General features: G+C 33.4%; 2 protein-coding genes across 2 annotated transcripts; both read right to left on the reverse strand.

The window, feature by feature from the left end:
• Positions 1–105: 105 nt before the first annotated feature.
• On the reverse strand, positions 106–5,618 carry LOC137830533 (U4/U6 small nuclear ribonucleoprotein PRP4-like protein). The gene is made up of 6 exons (XM_068637947.1): positions 5,382–5,618; positions 2,170–3,069; positions 1,618–2,071; positions 1,325–1,522; positions 1,085–1,166; positions 106–421 (listed from the first exon to the last, which is right to left on the reverse strand). Exons 2-6 carry the CDS (start codon positions 3,054–3,056, stop codon positions 330–332), a joined length of 1,713 nt encoding a protein of 570 aa, XP_068494048.1. The 5' UTR covers positions 3,057–3,069; positions 5,382–5,618; the 3' UTR covers positions 106–329.
• A 1,133-nt stretch (positions 5,619–6,751) lies between these two features.
• LOC137830535 (peptidyl-prolyl cis-trans isomerase PASTICCINO1) lies at positions 6,752–17,771 on the reverse strand. The gene is made up of 21 exons (XM_068637949.1): positions 17,549–17,771; positions 16,698–16,835; positions 16,510–16,594; positions 16,287–16,356; positions 15,807–15,904; positions 15,095–15,217; positions 14,760–14,792; positions 13,502–13,560; positions 13,311–13,395; positions 12,774–12,932; positions 11,495–11,552; positions 10,978–11,126; positions 10,683–10,780; positions 10,225–10,294; positions 9,592–9,651; positions 8,828–8,884; positions 8,467–8,535; positions 8,258–8,335; positions 7,542–7,643; positions 7,387–7,458; positions 6,752–7,290 (listed from the first exon to the last, which is right to left on the reverse strand). Exons 2-21 carry the CDS (start codon positions 16,766–16,768, stop codon positions 7,021–7,023), a joined length of 1,866 nt encoding a protein of 621 aa, XP_068494050.1. The 5' UTR covers positions 16,769–16,835; positions 17,549–17,771; the 3' UTR covers positions 6,752–7,020.
• Positions 17,772–19,306: the final 1,535 nt, after the last annotated feature.

Genomic DNA, 19,306 nt, shown 5'->3' on the forward strand with positions numbered 1-19,306 from the left:
TTTTGGAAATCACCAACCGAAATGGCGGCACCTTTCAACTAAATTATCTGTGAATGTGTTTATGCATACTGGTATAGTGTTTTACAAGTAAAAACGTAAAAGAAAGAAAACAAATAACCGGATGCTACATTGAAATGAAGGAATATTTAGTTATTTACTCATGCTACATCAACTGGAATTGCAAATAACGTATTTTTTCAATGTAATGTATGATTACGTAAAATCCATCCAAGCAACACAGTCATGCTAAGATGTTGTCTCTAACAAAAATGATGAATCTAATTTGGGCCACCGAAGTCCTTTGAGAAATTGCATCTCATCAAAATGGCTTAATCAACATCCATTGCTTGTTCGTTAGTCGTATTGCTGGACCACAGTTTTATGGTGCGATCATGGGAGACGGTAACAATGTGGCCGCCATCTGCAAACAATAATAATAAATGCTAAAATCAGAATACTGTAAACTGGGGATACAGAAGCGCATGCATACAAACAATTTATAAAAAAAAACTTTTATTATCAGCTGAAAGACTTGATCCTTACATTTCTAAAAGAACCCTTAGGTTCAAACTTTTACGCTCTGTGAAAGGCTTATTGTATGTCACTTACCAAGAGTGTGTAAACATTAAAATTGATGAAGTCCTATCCTTTAACATTTGATAATAAAATAAGAGAACCCATCTCTCTCCTTTCATTCCCTTTAACGTTTTTTATGGCATGTAGGAAGGGAATGAACGCAGAAGAAAAATCTCTGAAGCACATAAAAAATGTCCCCAGCTGGATTAAAACTCGGCAAAATACAAACAAGATTTGCAATTTGTCATAGGATGTACCCATTAAACTCAATGCCACACATAATTTATTTAATCAATTCACTACAACAAACTATCCAGATATATCATTAGTCTTTTAAAATACCCATTAGTTAGATTTTAATTTCACATTGGTGATTTGTGGAATGGAAACTGGTGCAGTGAAACAGACACATCAATCACATAACGAAATAGCACATAACAGAGAGAGAAAAATGATATCTGAATCAGAGCGATGGATGTGTAATTCGTTTCTAAGATAGAAATCCGACCTCCAAGAACATCCACAGAGGTAACTTTTGCTTCATGCCCAGATAGTGTCTTCACAGGCTTAAAGTCACGGCCTGACCAAACCTACAGTTAAAACATAAATATAAATAAGTCTAACCAATTACCCATGCAAAGGTGCCTCTATATAAATATAAATAAGTATACTGAAACCAAAATAAACAACTAATGAATCTTAAAATTTCACTTGAACAAAACGTTTGAGGTAGAAATAGAATGTATACCTTAGCAGTCATGTCATATGAGGCAGTTACCAAAAAGTAACCTTCTTGTGGCTCAAATTTAACTTGTGATATTAAATTGGAGTGAGCAGGAATAGTATAGAAGGATTTCTTCTTCCTCAAATCCCAAATCCGACATGTGTTGTCTTCACCACCAGTGGCTAGATGATATCCATTAGGTGAAAAACTGATGCCAAGAACCTTCAAAATGAATTACAATCATAGTCAGCCTTAAAGTTAAGTGTAAAATCATGATTTTGAGAGATGGCAAGACCATGGGGTCTTTAATCTCCTACCGGCTTGACATGACCTTCCAGTGCAAGAATACTTCTTCCAGTTCGGAGGTCCCAAACACGAGCCAGAGAATCTAGTCCACAAGATGCAGCTAATGATCCATCACGGTGGAAAGCCAAACCATACACACTTCTACTATGCCCTTCTTGAAGAAGCAACTCCTCCCCTGTCTCTATGTCCCATAATCTCCATGTCTTGTCAAAACTAGCAGTGCCCAGGTACTTCCCTGATGGATGGAAGGCAATACGTGCAAGACGGTCTAGATGACCCCCGAATGTTTTCAAAAGTGATCCTTGATCATTCCAATACTTTGCTGTTCGATCAGCAGAGGCTGTTGCTAAATGATCATGAACAGGAGAAAAAGCAACATCAGTAGCACGTTCTGTGTGCCCCTTCAAGGTGGAACGCTTTTCTATGTTGGGCATGCTCCACAACTTGGAAGCTCCAGTCAGAGAACTACAAAATAAATAAAAAATCTGTAGTAGATTATAATGTTTCACAATGGAAGAAAGGTTACAAAGTCAGGCTTAAGCTGTACAGCAACAACAACATACCAGGTAGCAAGACATTTTCCATCCCTTGAGAAGGAGCAACCAGAAAGTGGTCGATCATCTCCAATCTCACTGAATTCGAGATTCAAATTCCCAGCCTGCGTTAATGCCCAATCAATCTCTGCATCCATATCTTCATCTGGATCATCCCTTCTTCTTTGTGCCCGTTGAATCCGTAATGCTGCCCTCGCTAAAGAATATTTAGTAATATAAATTCTGGCATCCAGGAGAGCCTTTGACCCTTCAGTGTAAAAAGGATACTGCAGTTCTTCCTCAGCCTCGTCTTTTGGAGCAGAAGCCGCAGCTTCTTCATCCTCGTGAGCTTTCATCAGCTTCTCCAACTGACCTTCTGCATCTAGCTTCGCCATAATCATCCGCAACCTGTCCCGCCTCTCCATCTCTCTCTCACCAAACAGAGTTATTGGCTCACCAAGATGCCGAAGCCGAGCTCGCACAGCCATGTCATTCGTAGGAACAGCAAGTGCAGCTGCACGCCTCTTCATCATGAGTTCCTGCATTGCCTTTTCCTGCCGATCTCTCACCAGTCTACTCTCCTCAGATACCTCATACTCCCCAGTCCCCTGGTTAATTCTTCCATTTGAGTCATCATTGTCCGAGTCAGAGTCACTAGATCCAACCTTGCCATTTTGTGGCACGGGTGGCCTAATGACTGGTGGCCGAACTGGAAGTGGTGCCAGCGGGCGAGGGGGAGGAATTGCAGGAATTGGAGCTAAAGGAGGAACAACAGAAGGAGCAATAACCGGTGGAATAACAGGTTGTATTGAATGGGGTAGAGATGCATTATCCGAAATAGTATCTTGACCATCAGAGGCAGGTAAAGATGGTTCTGCAGTAATAGTCGATGCAGTGTTTTCCTTCTCCACTTCCATGATTCCAACCCAACTGAAAGGATAAAAAAACAATACTTAATTTTAGACTACACAATTAAATTCAAATATTACTACAAATAAATAAAATAATTGGACAGAAAAATTAAATAAATTGCCAATATGTCATATCTAAGGAAACACAAGCAGAGAAGGGTCAAGAGTACACATAAAACCACACAAAAAAAGCATCTAAGAAAGTAAAGGTTCAATAGAATTTAGTTAGTGGTGGTCGGCATGAATAGGTTTGGCATAAAACAAAACCAAATCCCTTTACAGACCAATTATAACTTATAATGTTAAATTTCAAAATCAACCCATTTCATTCCTAAAACGGTTTGGTCAAATTCACTCCGTTTTCAACTTGTTTTAAAACCTTACTTCTTTAATATAGAAAATCTATTCATAAATCCAAATTCTAAACCCTTTTTTTAAAAACCTGTATATAAAACAAATTTTGATTATTGTGTTATACAATAAGACAAAATAACAAAGGTATTGTTGATTATTGTGACGCATCCCAAAACTAAACTAGGCAAGAAGGCAGAGCACATATTTACCTAATAATCACATTTAGGATAACTCAAGAAACGAGAGAAAACGGCCAAAAAATGCACAACTATTGACTACCAAGAAGTAAATTTTTCATACCAGCATGTTACTTTATCTGACTTTCCTTCAGTCAAAATGGTCAAATCTCAGCCTGAGACCCTAATCAAAGAGCATTTTATTCATTTTATTATTAGTGGTCTTTTCTAATTATTCAACAAAAGTTGACTGACACTAATTATTTATTATGGTCTACCACAGCTAAATAGAGGCTTTTGAGACAAGGTAATGAGGAGCATCTACCTAGTTCACGTGATAAGGCCAAAAAAAGGTTGGTTGGTCCTAATTAATTTCAATGTTCAGTCTTTCATATAATGTTTCTTATTTTTATTTTTTTTTAAATTGTATCAAAAGATGGTTTCTACTTCTCTCAATCATTTAAAATTTATTCTCGTGGGCAGCTATATTAATCACTGCTATGGGCAAGTGAGTGGCAACCTTGCTAGGTTGCTAGATTACTTTGAGCCTGTTCAAACCAGAACAATGTTCAGAAATCAGAATAACAAGAATCAAGCACTATACATCTGGGCTGATCTTAGCTCCAATTTTAATATAGAAATTAGAAAATCGTATTTGTTAAAAATAAAGAAATTTTTTAGGAGCCTAACCTAGCAACTTCAGCTCTTGACATGTACTAAAAGGCCTCTTCCTTCTACCAAGTGGTTAGAGTTTAAACCTCTCTTCTCTGATTCTAAATAATTATTAGCAACAAAATGGATTTCATTCCAGCATAAATCTTCCACATAGTATTTAGCAACAAAATTCTAGCGCACTTGGATGATAAGCAGAAGCATAAATCCATGTTGTGTCAATGTAAAAAATTTAAAATTTTAATGATATACCCTAATTTTAGTGTTGATCTCCCTATCTGACCTTCTTAGCTATTGGTACCATAAAATATAATTCATGACAAATACGAATTCATATATATCCACTGTTTTTTTTCACACAACAACAAACAGTGCAAAATCCAGCTGAATATTATTTTAAAAATGTAAAAGGATTGTGCCAAAGCTTCTGAATACATTTTTACAGTGCACATTAGTGGCTTCATATCCAACATGTGTTTCATGCATAACAATAGTTCATATTACACTAAGTTCTAAACGCCACCTCCTTTTTATGCTTAGTGACCAATCTGTTATTGACCACTACTAACAAACCATACAAAAAGTTTGAAAGGTAAAGTTTGAAGAATATGCTTTATCTATAACATGCTATCTCACATTAAGCTCTGATTGTCCTACTTTTCCTCAACCCTCCCCCTTCAAAGTAGATTACACACAAGGAGTCAAAATATAACTAATTCAGCAGAGACTATGTCATCTATCATCCACCCACTCCTTTTCACAGTTAACATTTTGACAATCAAATTAATAAGAGAAACAGCGAGTATGCTGAGTATTTTTGCTTTATTAAAACATTTAATCATAACATGCCACTGTTACAACCTTTTTGGAATGTTGCTCTGAGCAAAGGTTGGGAAAACCCAGCTCTGAATATCTCACAAACTGAATACAATAACATACATTTGCTAAGCCTCGGAAGGGTTTAACTCTTTCCCCAAATCCCAAATCCCAACTCACTCTTCAACAGAAAACCCCAATCTTCAAATAGAACACAAGAAATGAAAAATAAAAACGAAATCATAGCAGTGAGCACAGAGCTACAATGAGAGAGCTAGAAAAACTACAAAATAGTAGTGAGTAAATAGCCTACCTCACCAAACCAAATCCGTAAAGGAGATTTTGTGTGCTGTGACGTTCACGTGTTTAGGGTTTCGTTGTCGCTCATGCAGCGACGTGCTGAAGTTGACGGCACAAATCCTTGACGGCGGAAGACGGAGACGAGGGTGGTGAGCGAGGAGGTGCCGACGAGACGAGGGAGAGAGTAGGGAGGAAGAGCGTGAACACTGACTAGTGAGGTTTCATATTCATTCATGTGTTTTTTTAATATGAACTTCATTTTATTTTATTCTTAAAAATATACTTTGATGTGTTTATTAATTTTCTTTTTCAGAATAATTTTTTCTATTAATTAAATGTAGGTTAATTACTTTAAATTAAAAAAAGAAATTAATTTCTATTATCATACTTTCATATTATATATTATATTATTAATTTTAGTTTGTATCTTAAAGTATTTTTAATTAAGTTTAAAGTTAAACAAAAAATAACAATATATAGGTAGATGTAAGAATTTTGTTATATCTAGTAGGAAAACAATATTTTAATTAATTTGGTGTTTATTTATTAATGTCAAGACTTGGTAGTAATGCCTCCAAATAAATGATGCACTAATGGTAATGTATTGTAAAGATTATTTAAGAATTTGAGGAAGTATTTGTATAAAATCTTTTAAACATTATAACTTTTCCTATAAAAAAAAAAGTCTAATTTAAGTTATCATTGTTGAAAAAATATATTATGTCTCAAAATATTATGTCCACTTCAGTATAATAATTATTTATTTATTATTGGTGTTTCATCTCAAATAATTAATTTTGTTTTAATAATTAACTTTGCTAATTGTCTCGTTTTATACTGCAAGTAAAGTTGATTCATTTGTACTAAAATAGAAAATGTTGAATGAGAAACAATTATGCCGCTTGATGCAACATTAGTAACAATGTCTCCCTTTCATATAACAACTGCTAAAACAGCTCTTAAAATGAAAGTTTTGTTCGTCTCTTCCGATCCTTAAAGGAAAAAAAACTTTATAAATGTGTCTTTACTCATAAATAATCTTATGACGATAATTATTCATATAATAACCAATGTTTCTTTATCATAGTTAAACTTATAAAAATTAATCTATTAATTGATTGATTGACAAAATTGAAATTTAGTTAAGACGTTGTTGTAAAATTAGAAAATCTCTTACCATTACTGTAGAACAATTTGTCGAATTTTGTGTCAATTTTTTTTAACTCAGTTTTAGAAAAAGATTGAATTTCTAATGCATTCATGAATATTAGTTCATATAAAAGAATCGAGAGTGCTCTCTTATTTCTGGTTCTTTTCACCTTTTTCAAAAAAATAAAAGTCTGTCTTGGTTCCTAACACACAACATATAATAACTCAAAGATATTGCCGCACTTCCAACAATTGCTTCAGTTTGTTCACCTTTTGCTATTTTCTACTTGCTTACAGTTTCTTTTATTCAATACATATAAATGGTTTACATTACAACGTAAAAGTTGAACACAAAAATCTTTCGGCAGATAGCATGAAATTCCCCGGAGTAACATCAAAGTTATAAATACCTAAACTCTCATTCTTTAAATATACGTGTTAAAATGACCTGGAATGACGTCTTTATAAATTATATTATGACAAACTATGTTTTTGAAGTTAAATTAAAGTATGGCACATCTATTAAGCCCAAGTGATTCAAAAAGTCTTCTACCAGAAGGCCAAAAGAGAGAGAACCAACTATTTCGAGGTGCCTCAGGTGGTGGTTCATGTGAATCCTCAAAACTTGTTTCATCAGAGTCCCCATGTACTTCATCCTTCAGGCTTTCGCTTGTTATTTGATCTCCATCAGCATCACCTTTAGCTTCCGCAATTTCTCCAGGCTTCTTGTCAAATAGCCCTTTAAACTGTTTCCTAGCTTTCTTCTCGACTTCCTGCAGATGAATTGATATTAGAATAAAGTGTTAAAAGTTTCCTTCAGTGATGTCTCAAATCAAGCACATAATCCAAATAACTGATTTCAAACCCACCTGCTCCTTCTGCTTCAGTTTTTGAAGAGCTGCAGTTGCATCTGATTCAGTTGACTTGTCAACTTTCATCATCTAAAAATAGCATTAAAGTGATTTTAGAAACAGATAACAGTACAGCTTTAAATGCTACACAAGTTACACATGAAGATCTGTACCATTTTGAAATCAGCCCCTGCTTCTTCAAAATCTCCAGCAGTCATGTAGGCCATTCCACGACGATAAAGGCCCTTGACATGTGCAGGATTTGCATCCAAAACCTGAATGATTCATTGAAAAAAATAGGTAGTGAGAAATACACAGCACAAGTTTCCATCTAGCTTTAGAGTTGAGGAAAATAAACAGACTGTTTATAGCACAACTGTATTATTCATGTCATTTATCTTTTTCTTCTCCTTTTAAACCCATTTAGCATTCATTGTTTGTTTTCTGAAGAAAAACAAATCCTTAAAAAAAAGGAATTTTACTCCAACAGAAGTCACCCTATAATGATGTGTAGCAACTAACTAAAGAATGAAAAGTTGTACTCCTTTATGTTTTAGCCCCTTGCCAAACATTTGATTATGGAATAGCAATTAATCCGAGGAAAGTAGAAAGTCATGGTGATTGACTCAGTTAGTTAAAATAGTTCACTTGGAAAGGGTGCAGCTTAATAGCTCAGATAGACTAACAACAAATTTTTGCGTCAAATCCCTCAACCCCATCCAAGAAACATCACTAGGTTAGAACATTACTACAGAACACTCGTAATTATAAATCAAATCCATGACGTTGTTTTACTATTCAAACGTACCAAAATCAACTAATGAATTGTGTTTAATCCAATGAAATAAAATTATATACATATATATATAGCTGAGGTCATCAAACATACCTTATTGCAAGTCTCAATGGACTTTTTGCATTCCCCCAGTTTTAGATGGCATGCAGCAACATTCAGATGTAGCAAATTCTTCAATAATGGGAGCAAAAGTGATAAAAAAATTTAGTCTAAAGTTAAATCAATCTACCAAGCTTAATTATGTTAGGTAATACATGCATCCTTTCTTTAATATACTGGGAAAGAGACAAAAGATCACTCACTCTTGTGTCTGCAAAAATCTTTCCTTCTTCATCATCTTGAGGATTGATATGATTAAATTCTCGAAGCAACTGTTACAAACTACCACATAATGTTAATAAGTTTGATGGCATAATTAGACATTTAGAGCCACAAACAAAAGTCCAAGTGAAAATACAAATCCAATTATCATGGAATATACAATAGAAATCCAATACATGTAATATACAAATCAATTCAAACAACAAAGTCAGATATTCAAACAGAAACGAAATAAACAAAATCTCACAGTATTCAAGTGACTAAATTTTCTATGAGAAAAATGTTGACTGAAGAACATAAGAGCATAAGATTCAACTTAGCACAAAAGAGAAAGATCAATACCTTTTCATACTTTGCCTTGGCAAGTTCATATTTCCCTTCTTTGAACAGCTTGTTACCCTGAAATACAATAATAGAATGAAACATTCGACTTTATTTCATTTTTATTCATCGGGGAAAAGTAAGTGATTGTACTTGCAAAGTAAGGGAAAGGTAAGCTTAAACTTAGTAAGTGATTGTAGTACAGGTATGAAAACAAATAATGAGTATTAACCAAATAAGCTACAGTGAAGCCAGGGTTATTTTAATCTATACAAGGAGGGCAAGATTTGATAGAAAATAATCATTTGTATATTTTACAGAAATAATAATTTATCAAAAAATGAAATATTGAGATTTTTAATGAACTTTCCCTGTATTGTTCAATTTTTTTACGATTCTTTCAGCATAGCAAAGAGAGAATTAACCATGCATCACTAACAGAAGGTCTATAACCATTGAAGACAGCTTTCACAGCATAAATGTTTCACCTTTCTTATTCTCAAATCTCTGCTCAACACATGTTCACATGGATGTTAAGAAGTTCCCAACGTAGGAACATATATTGTCAAAATATACACACTGAATCACAACAATGACAACAAAAACACAAATAAAACCTTATACGTAAGGAAAAAAGGTAGAATTGCCACCTAGTTCACAAATAACTTTGAATAAATCCAGTGTAACTGTGGTCAACTTAGCTGACTATTTTTCTGGTTTTAACTGAGTATCTCACAAACATAGCTGAAACAGCATAGGAAAGTTGTGCAGGTTCAACTGCATACCGTGTTTCTGATACTTTCAGCTTCATTCATTATAGTTTTAAAGTCCAATCCTGTCCAGTCCTGTAATAAGGAATAAAGTCCATAATGCATTGGTCATCTCATCATTGTAAGGATATGATTCAAAAAATGTAAATAGAAACTAAAGCAGCTAAAGATTAAAAAAAATTATGTAAGCTAATTATATATTTGAAAAAGGTATTAAACCCAGCATGTATGATTTATCCTATGCAGTTTAACATGATTATCATAGTTCAGCCAGGGACCAAAATCATAAAAAACAAACCTGAAATCTATCTAATTCAAGAATATTTAAATAATGCTAACCAAACTGGAAAATAAGATATAGAATATAGATCTTAGAAAGTGGATTTAGACATAACTCAATCCTACAAAATTGGCTTACAATGTGAAATCTGCACCCACTTACATAATATATAATTTGATCATATCAACAGTGGACATGGGATCTCTAACATAAGCATAACTTCAGCATTGTGATCTCTAACACTTATTTTTTCTGTTGCAACTTGCAATACTTCACCAAACATTCACCACCATGTATAATTGCCAAATGCATATATGTAACTACTCTAGTAAATAACATGAATTTAACTGAACAATTTGAAAAAATACCTTTGGCGTTTCAAAACTTAGAAGCTCAATTTCCCATTGAATATGAGCACCCTCAGGGACATTTGAAGGCCTGGTCATAAAAGGAGGAAGTATGTCAATGATATCATGCAGCATAGGGATAGAACAGAATGCCAGTGGATATTGTTAGAATAGGTTCAGAGTAATCTAAGTAAGCTTTATTCAAAAGCTGTTTTGGGTAGTAGTACTTATCTGTACCTAGGATTACTTGTTTTTTACTCTTTCCTTTCTCTTCATTGTATCACACAAATCTGATGTATATAAATATGACAACCTAAAGGAAACCTATTTAAGCTCTAAAAATATACTTTCTCTTTTTCTTTATTTTCTGAAGTGATATTAAGATAGAAACCATATTCAATTTGCAATTGCTTGCTCTAAAATGCTTTAAGAATTATTGGTTAAAACAATAGAGTAAAAAAGTGTTTTTTGTCTGCAACCTTGGAAACTTATCATAGGCATAGTCAGGAGGGCATGTGACGAGAGCTATCTCTCCAGGAAGCATCAGACGAACACTCATTTCAAATCCCTCTGGTACCTAAAACACAAAGAAAATGAGATTCCAAAGCAATAATCAATGCAATGTGATGTATTTGCATTCATATCATTGATGTGAAAGGGCAGACATTCTAGTTAAATACTGCAAATCAGGAATTTCTAGACACCAAAATCTATAAAAAGAAGAAAAGAAAACAATTGAACTTGACTTTATTTATGCTCAAGCTGGAAACTCACAAGCCCTTCTCCAGAACTGAACTCTAATGGTTGACCATCATTGTCTACCCTTGTATCATAAAAAACCTTCTTTTCTTCATTGAGAACAGTACCCTTGTAATGAACACGAAGTAGACTGTCATGAAGGGGACAATCCATGGGAAAATCACCTGTTATATACAAAAAAAATCAACATCATTCAAGACTTTGAATCACAATAACCAACTGGAACTTAAACAATGTGACGCAAGCATAAAATTAAAAATCTTAGTTCCTTCTCCTAACATACCACCTTAATAAAAGAACAATAATAAAATTGTGAAAAACAAAACACACTAACAATGAATTCGTACTATAATTGTAACATCTTTAATATAAACTCAAGCATTGACTAGGCATTCTCCACAATATTATTTTCCATATCTTTCTTTTTTTATTTCATTTATTCCTTAGTTAAAAACTAAAAAGAAGTTATGAAGCCTTTCATAAACTCTCCTTGTAAGATTGGTAGCAGTAAAATAACTCTAGAGGCTCTGACCTTTGCCATCATGTATTCGGCGTTTTATTAGGCACCCATCTCCAAGCATGTCCCTCACCTGTTGATATATTACTAAGATGAAAATTCTTATGAAAATAAGAAATTGTAGTGCATATAAATTTATGTACATCATGAATCACAAAAAAAAACCTTCTTGTACATATTAGACTATGTACTTAGTTATATTTTGTATTTAAATATTGTACTTACATAGTTAGAGTTATTAGCTATTGCTGACAGCTATCTCTTGTATCAATTCAATAAAGCAGTTAGTTACTAACAACATCTATCTCTTTTTGTTGAAAGCAGTTAGTTATAAATACACTTGTAAGCTTGATCTTTCAAATGTTAATGAAAAGAATACAGTTCATAATCCGGTGTTTTACAGCCACACCAAACACATAGAGATTGATATTTTCTTCATGCAGGAAAAGATCTGGCCAAAAGCAGCTTCTCATATATTGCATTCCAGCACTGGATCAATGGGCAGATGCGATGACCAAGCCCCTTTCTTCAGCTTCTTTTTCTTTTCTTAAAGGCAAACTCAATGCGAAGAATTTTTCTTGAGAAAAATCTTCTACTTATGTTTGAGGGGGGTATTATTAGAGTATGTACTTAGTTATATATTCTATGAAAATATTTTGTATTTTATGTACATAGTTAGCAGCCATCTCTTGTATCAATTGAGTAAAGCTACTTACAAGTTACAACAATTATCTCTTGTTGTAAGCAGTTAGCTATAAATACACTTGTAAACTTCTTTCAAATGTCATTGAAATGAATACAACTCAGTTTGTTACAAAATTCTCTCTTGTTCAGTTTCTTTCACAGTGCAAAATGTTGGGCACAACCTTAATTGCTGATTATTTATCATTCTTTTGAAGTTTCATAGCAAGTAAAGTGAGTGACAAATAAAGGAAAGAAAATAAAATAAAAACAGGCCAGTAATAGTTAATCATCCAAGCATGACCTCAAGACACTGAAAAATGAGGAACTCTTATATGACTCGCAAACATAAAAACATAATTACAAGCACCAATGCCAAATCATTTATTGCCTGCCATATAAAGCCACAAAATATATAGGTTAAAAATTGGTTATGGGTACTCAGTATAGAAGAAAGTTACATCAGTGAATGCCTCATAACTTCAGTATAGTAGATAACCAATATGAATGCTAAGACAAGTTTATTCTCCATCACATTATTACTACACATACATGCCACAACAAACAAGTTCAATAATAAACCATGTTTTATATTGTGGAAAGTGTTGCTCACCTGAATAAAGTGAACCAGCTCCACTTCAAAATGGACTTCATCATAATCTTCTATTACAGGCATCAGAGGAGACTCGGTTAAATACTGAGTGGTAACATATATAACAGCCTTCTCTTGCCGAACCATTGTTCCTATCGCCATTTCAAGGCCCTTAGGTAGCTGATTTGCGTTAAAAGAAGGACAAAGAAATCAATATTAATATTAGAGAACATTTAAGGATATTGCAAGCTCAACAATGACTAAGAAATTAATTGTTTCTATTAAAAAGTGGACTTTAAGCCTAACTCAATTTTATAAAACCGGTTTATAAAATGAGGTTTGCACTCACTTATATATTATAAAATGTCCAACAGTTTCCTTGTCATTTTTATCTATTTTTAAGGGAGCTGAATGCCTGGCAGCAATCAGGAAATAAAAAAAGACCATGGCCTGACCTAAATATTTGGAATCTTAAGAGAGACCAACTCATTATAAGGTTTATAGCACCACAATATTATCATCATTACAATTAACAAAAGCACAAAGTGATTTAAATACCTCTGATTTTCCAAATGTAAACAAGTATGGTTCTCCTTCTGTATGTGACATGATCAATTTCCCAGTAACTGTCTTTGCTGATATCCTGGTAGCAACCAAACAAAATATCATCAGAATCTCCCATCAATCCATTATACGCACTGACATGAGATGAGATGAACAATAGGAAAAAGGGGGGAAAATTGTTTTACCAAGCCTTTACTTCATAAGGTTCTCTTGGAGATTCCCAGCCCTGCCCTTCTTGCACTACCTACATTAAGAGAGCTAACCTTAGAAAACAAACAATGACCGGACCTTCATCCTACAGGCAAGATCTTTCCAGATCAAATTCCCCTTCTCAGTTTTTACTTGCTATTCACAAGATATACACATGACAACACATGATGTAAAAATTCTATGGAAATGCCAAAATATTTCGGCAAACTTTCTGACAAATTATGGAAAACTTCCAATTTACTAAGAATTTCCTGTTTCTATAGACAATATTCACTAGAAACACCTAAGGTTCAAATACTTGTAAATACTTATTCACAAGAATATATCACAATAAAATTGTTTTGAAATTGGTCCCTATCACCATTTACCGAGGACATGTTACACAACTACATGTCATATCACATGCTATCTTAAAGTGGTCACTAATGTGCCATGTCTAAATGCATGCTATATCAGCACTAACTGATTAATAGTGGACATTTTAAAATGAACTTAATTTTACAAGGACCAAAACAGGAAAAAAATTGAACGGCTCAAACCAAAACTTGCCATTTCTGCCGGGCTAAAAACATAATAAACCTGGAAAAAACATATCCATGCTTCCTAACTTAGTAGTCAATAGCATGCTACAGCACAGTAGCAGAGCAAAGCAACCCTAGACCTCTATGGGATTCCAAAGCAGAGCAGTTTTCTAAATAACAGTTTTTTGCACATTACAGCAGCACTACCTTGATATATCCTTCAAAAACCCAAGTGTACGCATTGAATACCATTGGGGTTTATTTGGGTAAAAATTTCCCCAGAGTTACCTCTGTTTTGACTTATGTTCCTTCACGTTTGACTTTTTTCAAGGGTTTTGTTCTTCTTCCTTTAGTTTGTATTTAGATGAGTAATTGTAAGACAATAATCCTTCCTAACATATTAAGCAACGTTATAAATTGTTTGTAAGTCCAACACAACCACAATCACTGCTGCATTCACCTGTAATTTTGGCAACACAATTACACTTTTAAAGCATGTTGTGCAGCCTAAAACTTCAAATAAAGGAAAACAATTCCAATTTCCCTAATTGGAGATGCTTTGAACATTTGTGTCAGTCTGACAAATCACAGCTCCTTTTTCCTTTTCATTTAGGGATTGATATTCATATTTCCCATGAGATCCATCCGTGATGATAGAAACATGAAAAACAAATTTGTAAACCATGAAGCAATATTTTCTATCCATTTATACCTTTTTTACGACTCCCAAATCATCAGTAACAACCTGCAAATATACACAAAAGGAAAATGAGGATTACAACACAGAGATCCAACAAGGATTAGTTATTCAGAAAAGAATAAAAAACACATAAATTGAGAAAACCAGGACTGTAGTAATGGGAAACACAAGAATAATACTGATGAATATCAAAATAAGGATGAAAAAAACTGGAAAAACAAAACCCTTAACTGTTGAGAAAGATAAACAAATAAGAAGAATTATTTTAATTTTGATACATGAGAAGGATAACAGATACAGAACATAAGCATTAGAATAAAAACAAAACTTAAAGTTGACATCCTTACCTTTGCTTTGAAAAAATCTATCAGCTCAATTTCGAAATGAAGTTCGTCCTCCTTAGGAAAACCATCTGGGGCGGAAATAGGACAATCATCTTCACCATAATGCAACTGATGCTTCATCTTGAACTGAAAGAATAAATAATACAATCTAATAAGGATCCACCAAAGTAATACCCCAAGAGAAACCATTGGAGGGCCCATCAAACATAGAATTTGACTTTCATTATTTCCCTAGCATTATCGATTACTCAAACCATTAATATGTTCAAGGAAACAATAATCATTTCACAGATGATACCTCAAATCCATAAGAAAAATCACATATAGGAGCAGCCAAAACCAAAGAAAGAAAAAAATGTTCAAGAAAATCAACAATGCAATTCATTAAAATAGAAATGCCAGGTAACAGTCAATTTTCCTCCTCTTTTATTATAATAGTAGAAGTGGCAGATGATGATGATGACGTTTAGAACTTCCATTGTTAGATTAACATAGTAGAAGTGATATTACTCTAAATATACAAATGAAACAAAATTGTCTTTGTGTTGCAGCATGATTTACATTAAGGTTTTAAGCCAAAATCATAATAAATGAAGACCAATGAGAAGCTTGAGTATAAACTGGATTAAGCATGAGACAAAGAGACTTGAGCTTATAGTCACCAGAAAAAACGCTACATATCAAAGGCAGTAATATTCAATAATTAGTATGTTACCATTGCCACTTCACCCTTCAACATTGTAGGAATTCCTTCTAGTAAGCCCAATAACATCTTGCTTTTGCCCAAAACATGCCTTATTGGGGTGCCTTTTCCTGTTTCAATGACATAAAAGGTTATCAAACCTAACACTGGGTCAACAACAGAAGACAATAATCTGGCACATATTTAACCAAAGCCTAATTACAAATTCTAAAATTCCAATTTCAATTATTTTTCTATAGGCGGGTGTTTCACTATGGAATTTTGTTCTCAAGTTCAGTATCTGTAGTGACTAGGAATTGGCAAAAGGAAGTAACAAAAAGTCCTCAATCAGTGTCAATTCTCAAACAAAAATAACACAAGCAGTACCAAAAATTGAGGATAGAAAACAACCCGTTTTGATAGAAAATAAATTCTAAACAAATCAACATAAGAGACTATCGTCTTTTTAAACCAAACACACTGAAAGGTCCCAAGATGCTTAATTCACCTCACCTCCATAATCAGATCTGGTAGATTCCACAAGTACTCCATCCAAAGTTCGAATGGTGCAGTGATAGATAATCTGAGACACATTATTATATAACAAATTCCTTATAAAAATCAAGTCAATAAAGCAAACACTACAACCATTGGCTCCCTTGCCAGTGTATTTCTATAATACCTACATATAACATAAGCACTCACATCCACAACCTAGAAAAACAGAAATAATAACCTGATCACCATCTGAAGGTCCAGCATCACCTCCACCAGGCCTCATCAAAGCTTTCATCAAACTCCCAGGCGTAATTTTCTTCTTCCTTCATTCTCACAAAGAAACAACACTTATAAACACAACCATACCACCTAAAACAAGCCATCAGAGCCAAAGCACAACAATAGAAAAAAAAAAAAAACAATTACCTCTTCTCATCCTCTGTTGGTGGCTTCTTCTTTGGTTCAAATTCCTGCGCAGCATCTTCATTTGCAGCCATAGTCACAGATCCCCTTCTCTTAGTAAGAAAGTAGAGACCACCTGATCTTTTCTTGTGGGTTCAATGACTAAAGAATAATGAAAATTAAGTGTTACCAGAAAATAAATCAAACAAAAATCATACAGGCTTGCTTTCAGTACCCACTGTTCATTCAGACATCACAAATCCAAACAAATAACAATAAATTAAAGAGTGAAAGCGTACTGAGTCCTAACAGGTTATTAGATTACATTCCTGTACCCAAAGTTAACATACATAATCACCATAGAGAAATTTCTTATTTCTCACATTGGAATCAAAAGCTACCGATAACATATAAGAATAATTTTGCAGACTGTAACGGCTTCAAAGTAGTAAAACAGATTCAAAATTCAGGTAACACTAAAACCTCAACTGCAAACGAAACCCATCATAACCAACCACTTTTTCCATATTTCATTAGAACTTTCTGTGTCTCACACTCATCCTTATTCACACAGTCATCGCACATGCCAGACTTAAGAATTGGAAGGAAGACTAAATTTCAAGACAAGCAAGATCCAACAGTCAACTCACACAGCCCTAATTGTAGATTGGATCACAACAAAGACACACCATAAGCAACTCTAACACTATCATCGTATCTCCGTACTTAACAAAAACCCTAATTCAACTATTCCACGACACAGATTAGAAAAATTAACAAGCATTCCAACACAACACGTAACAAAACCATATTAAAGACTGTGACCACAGAAAGTAATTGAATGAAAAAACAAGGCGAAGTGGAGGGATACATACAGAGATGCAGCAATGGCCGTGGAAATGACGAATTCCCTGAAGCGAAGTTAAAACTAAGAACGGTTTGGGTTTAGAAGCTTCTAGAAGAAGCAACCAAGAGCTAGAAATTGGTGAACAGAATTGCAGGAAAATAACACAGGAAGTGGAACAGTGTGGGCGGGGATGAATGTATGTAAATTTTTTTTATTTTTAATCATATTTTTGCTTTTGTTATCATAAAAACATGTTTGTGTTTTCACTGGTGAAAATTTTAACCTTTAAAAAATTTAAAATTAAATATAAATAAATAAACAAAAAATCTAAATAAAAAATTGCAATTAACCTTTAAAAATAACTATAATCACAGCTTTCACCCATAAAAAAGACAAAAATTATTTTAAAATCATGCACCAAAAAGATTGAAGAATAGGCACCATACCTGCTTCTTCTTCTTCTCACCAACTTCTCAACTAACTAAATTCTTCTTCAGTAAATACAAAACCTTCTGAACTAATAAAGAAAAAATACTATTTTTTTTATTTAATTTGTTTGAAAAGTTTTGTCAACACCTCAGCATAATTAGAGCACCCTTTATGAAAATAACTCATGATTATGATGATAAAAAATAATATCAAACTTTAATAAGTTATGTTTGTATATAAAAATAAAAAATCATTATACTTGACCAACTCAAACAAAAACTATCAAATTGATATAAATCTTGTAATATATAATTTTTTATTATTATTTTTTATTCATATTTTAATAAAGCTTGTCAAATAATTTCATTGAAGAACTATAATAAAATTTAAACGAGTGAGCTTCTAAACACTTTAAACATGTAACCTCACTATTTTAGTAACTTGTTATCATCATTCAAATATTTGCAAACTGTTGGTAAAAATATTTTCCATACAATTTGAATAATAATAATAATAATCCATTATAGTATGTAAAACTTTGAGATTAATAATAATAAAATAAAAATTTAAAGAGAAGTAAGCTATGTGAAAAAATATTAAACAATGCACATCATATTTGCCTATGTATAAAACTACAGTGCATACTCTCACAAGAAGGTGAAAGAAGAAGCATTGGAAAGAAGATGCAATGGAAAGAAGAAGAAGAATGTGAAAAAAAAAAACCATAACAGAATTCAACATTTTTCTCACACTAAGGGATAAGGGATAATCGATTCTTCTTATACCTTCAAAAGCCACACAATCGATTATGCACCATCCAATCGATTCTATAGCATATACAAAGATAGGAAAATCGATTATACAACATGTATAGAGATAAGAAAATCGATTCTACAACATCTACAATGATAGGAAAATCGATTTTGAAAAAAAATGGAGACAAACCAGTGAGTTTTATCTTGCTCAAACCAGTTCTCTCTCGTTTTCTTGTTCTGGGCACAACACAACAATCAAACATAATCTCACTTATAGCAAACACAACTTCAGTTTCACATTCACGAGTTTACCATTTTAGTCAAAATTCTTTTGCAATTAGTTGCACTGGACAATCTAATGAAAAAGAAAAGTCTTTGGCTCAAAACTGCACCATAATAAACTCATTCACATGTGCACAAAGGATACAAAAGTAAAATGTTATGTGTATGGTCTTTGCCACCGGTAATCTTCCAAAATCTTCTCACTTTTGTAAGGAAGAGAAAAGTTTCTCACTCCGCTCTCTCATCCGCACCCACATCTTCAAATAAACCAATCCAAACATGAATTTCACACACTCGCCCCTCCTCCTTGGTGACGGCAA

The sequence above is a fragment of the Phaseolus vulgaris genome, chromosome 7, assembly GCF_000499845.2.
Source record: "Phaseolus vulgaris cultivar G19833 chromosome 7, P. vulgaris v2.0, whole genome shotgun sequence".
NCBI lineage: Eukaryota > Viridiplantae > Streptophyta > Magnoliopsida > Fabales > Fabaceae > Phaseolus > Phaseolus vulgaris.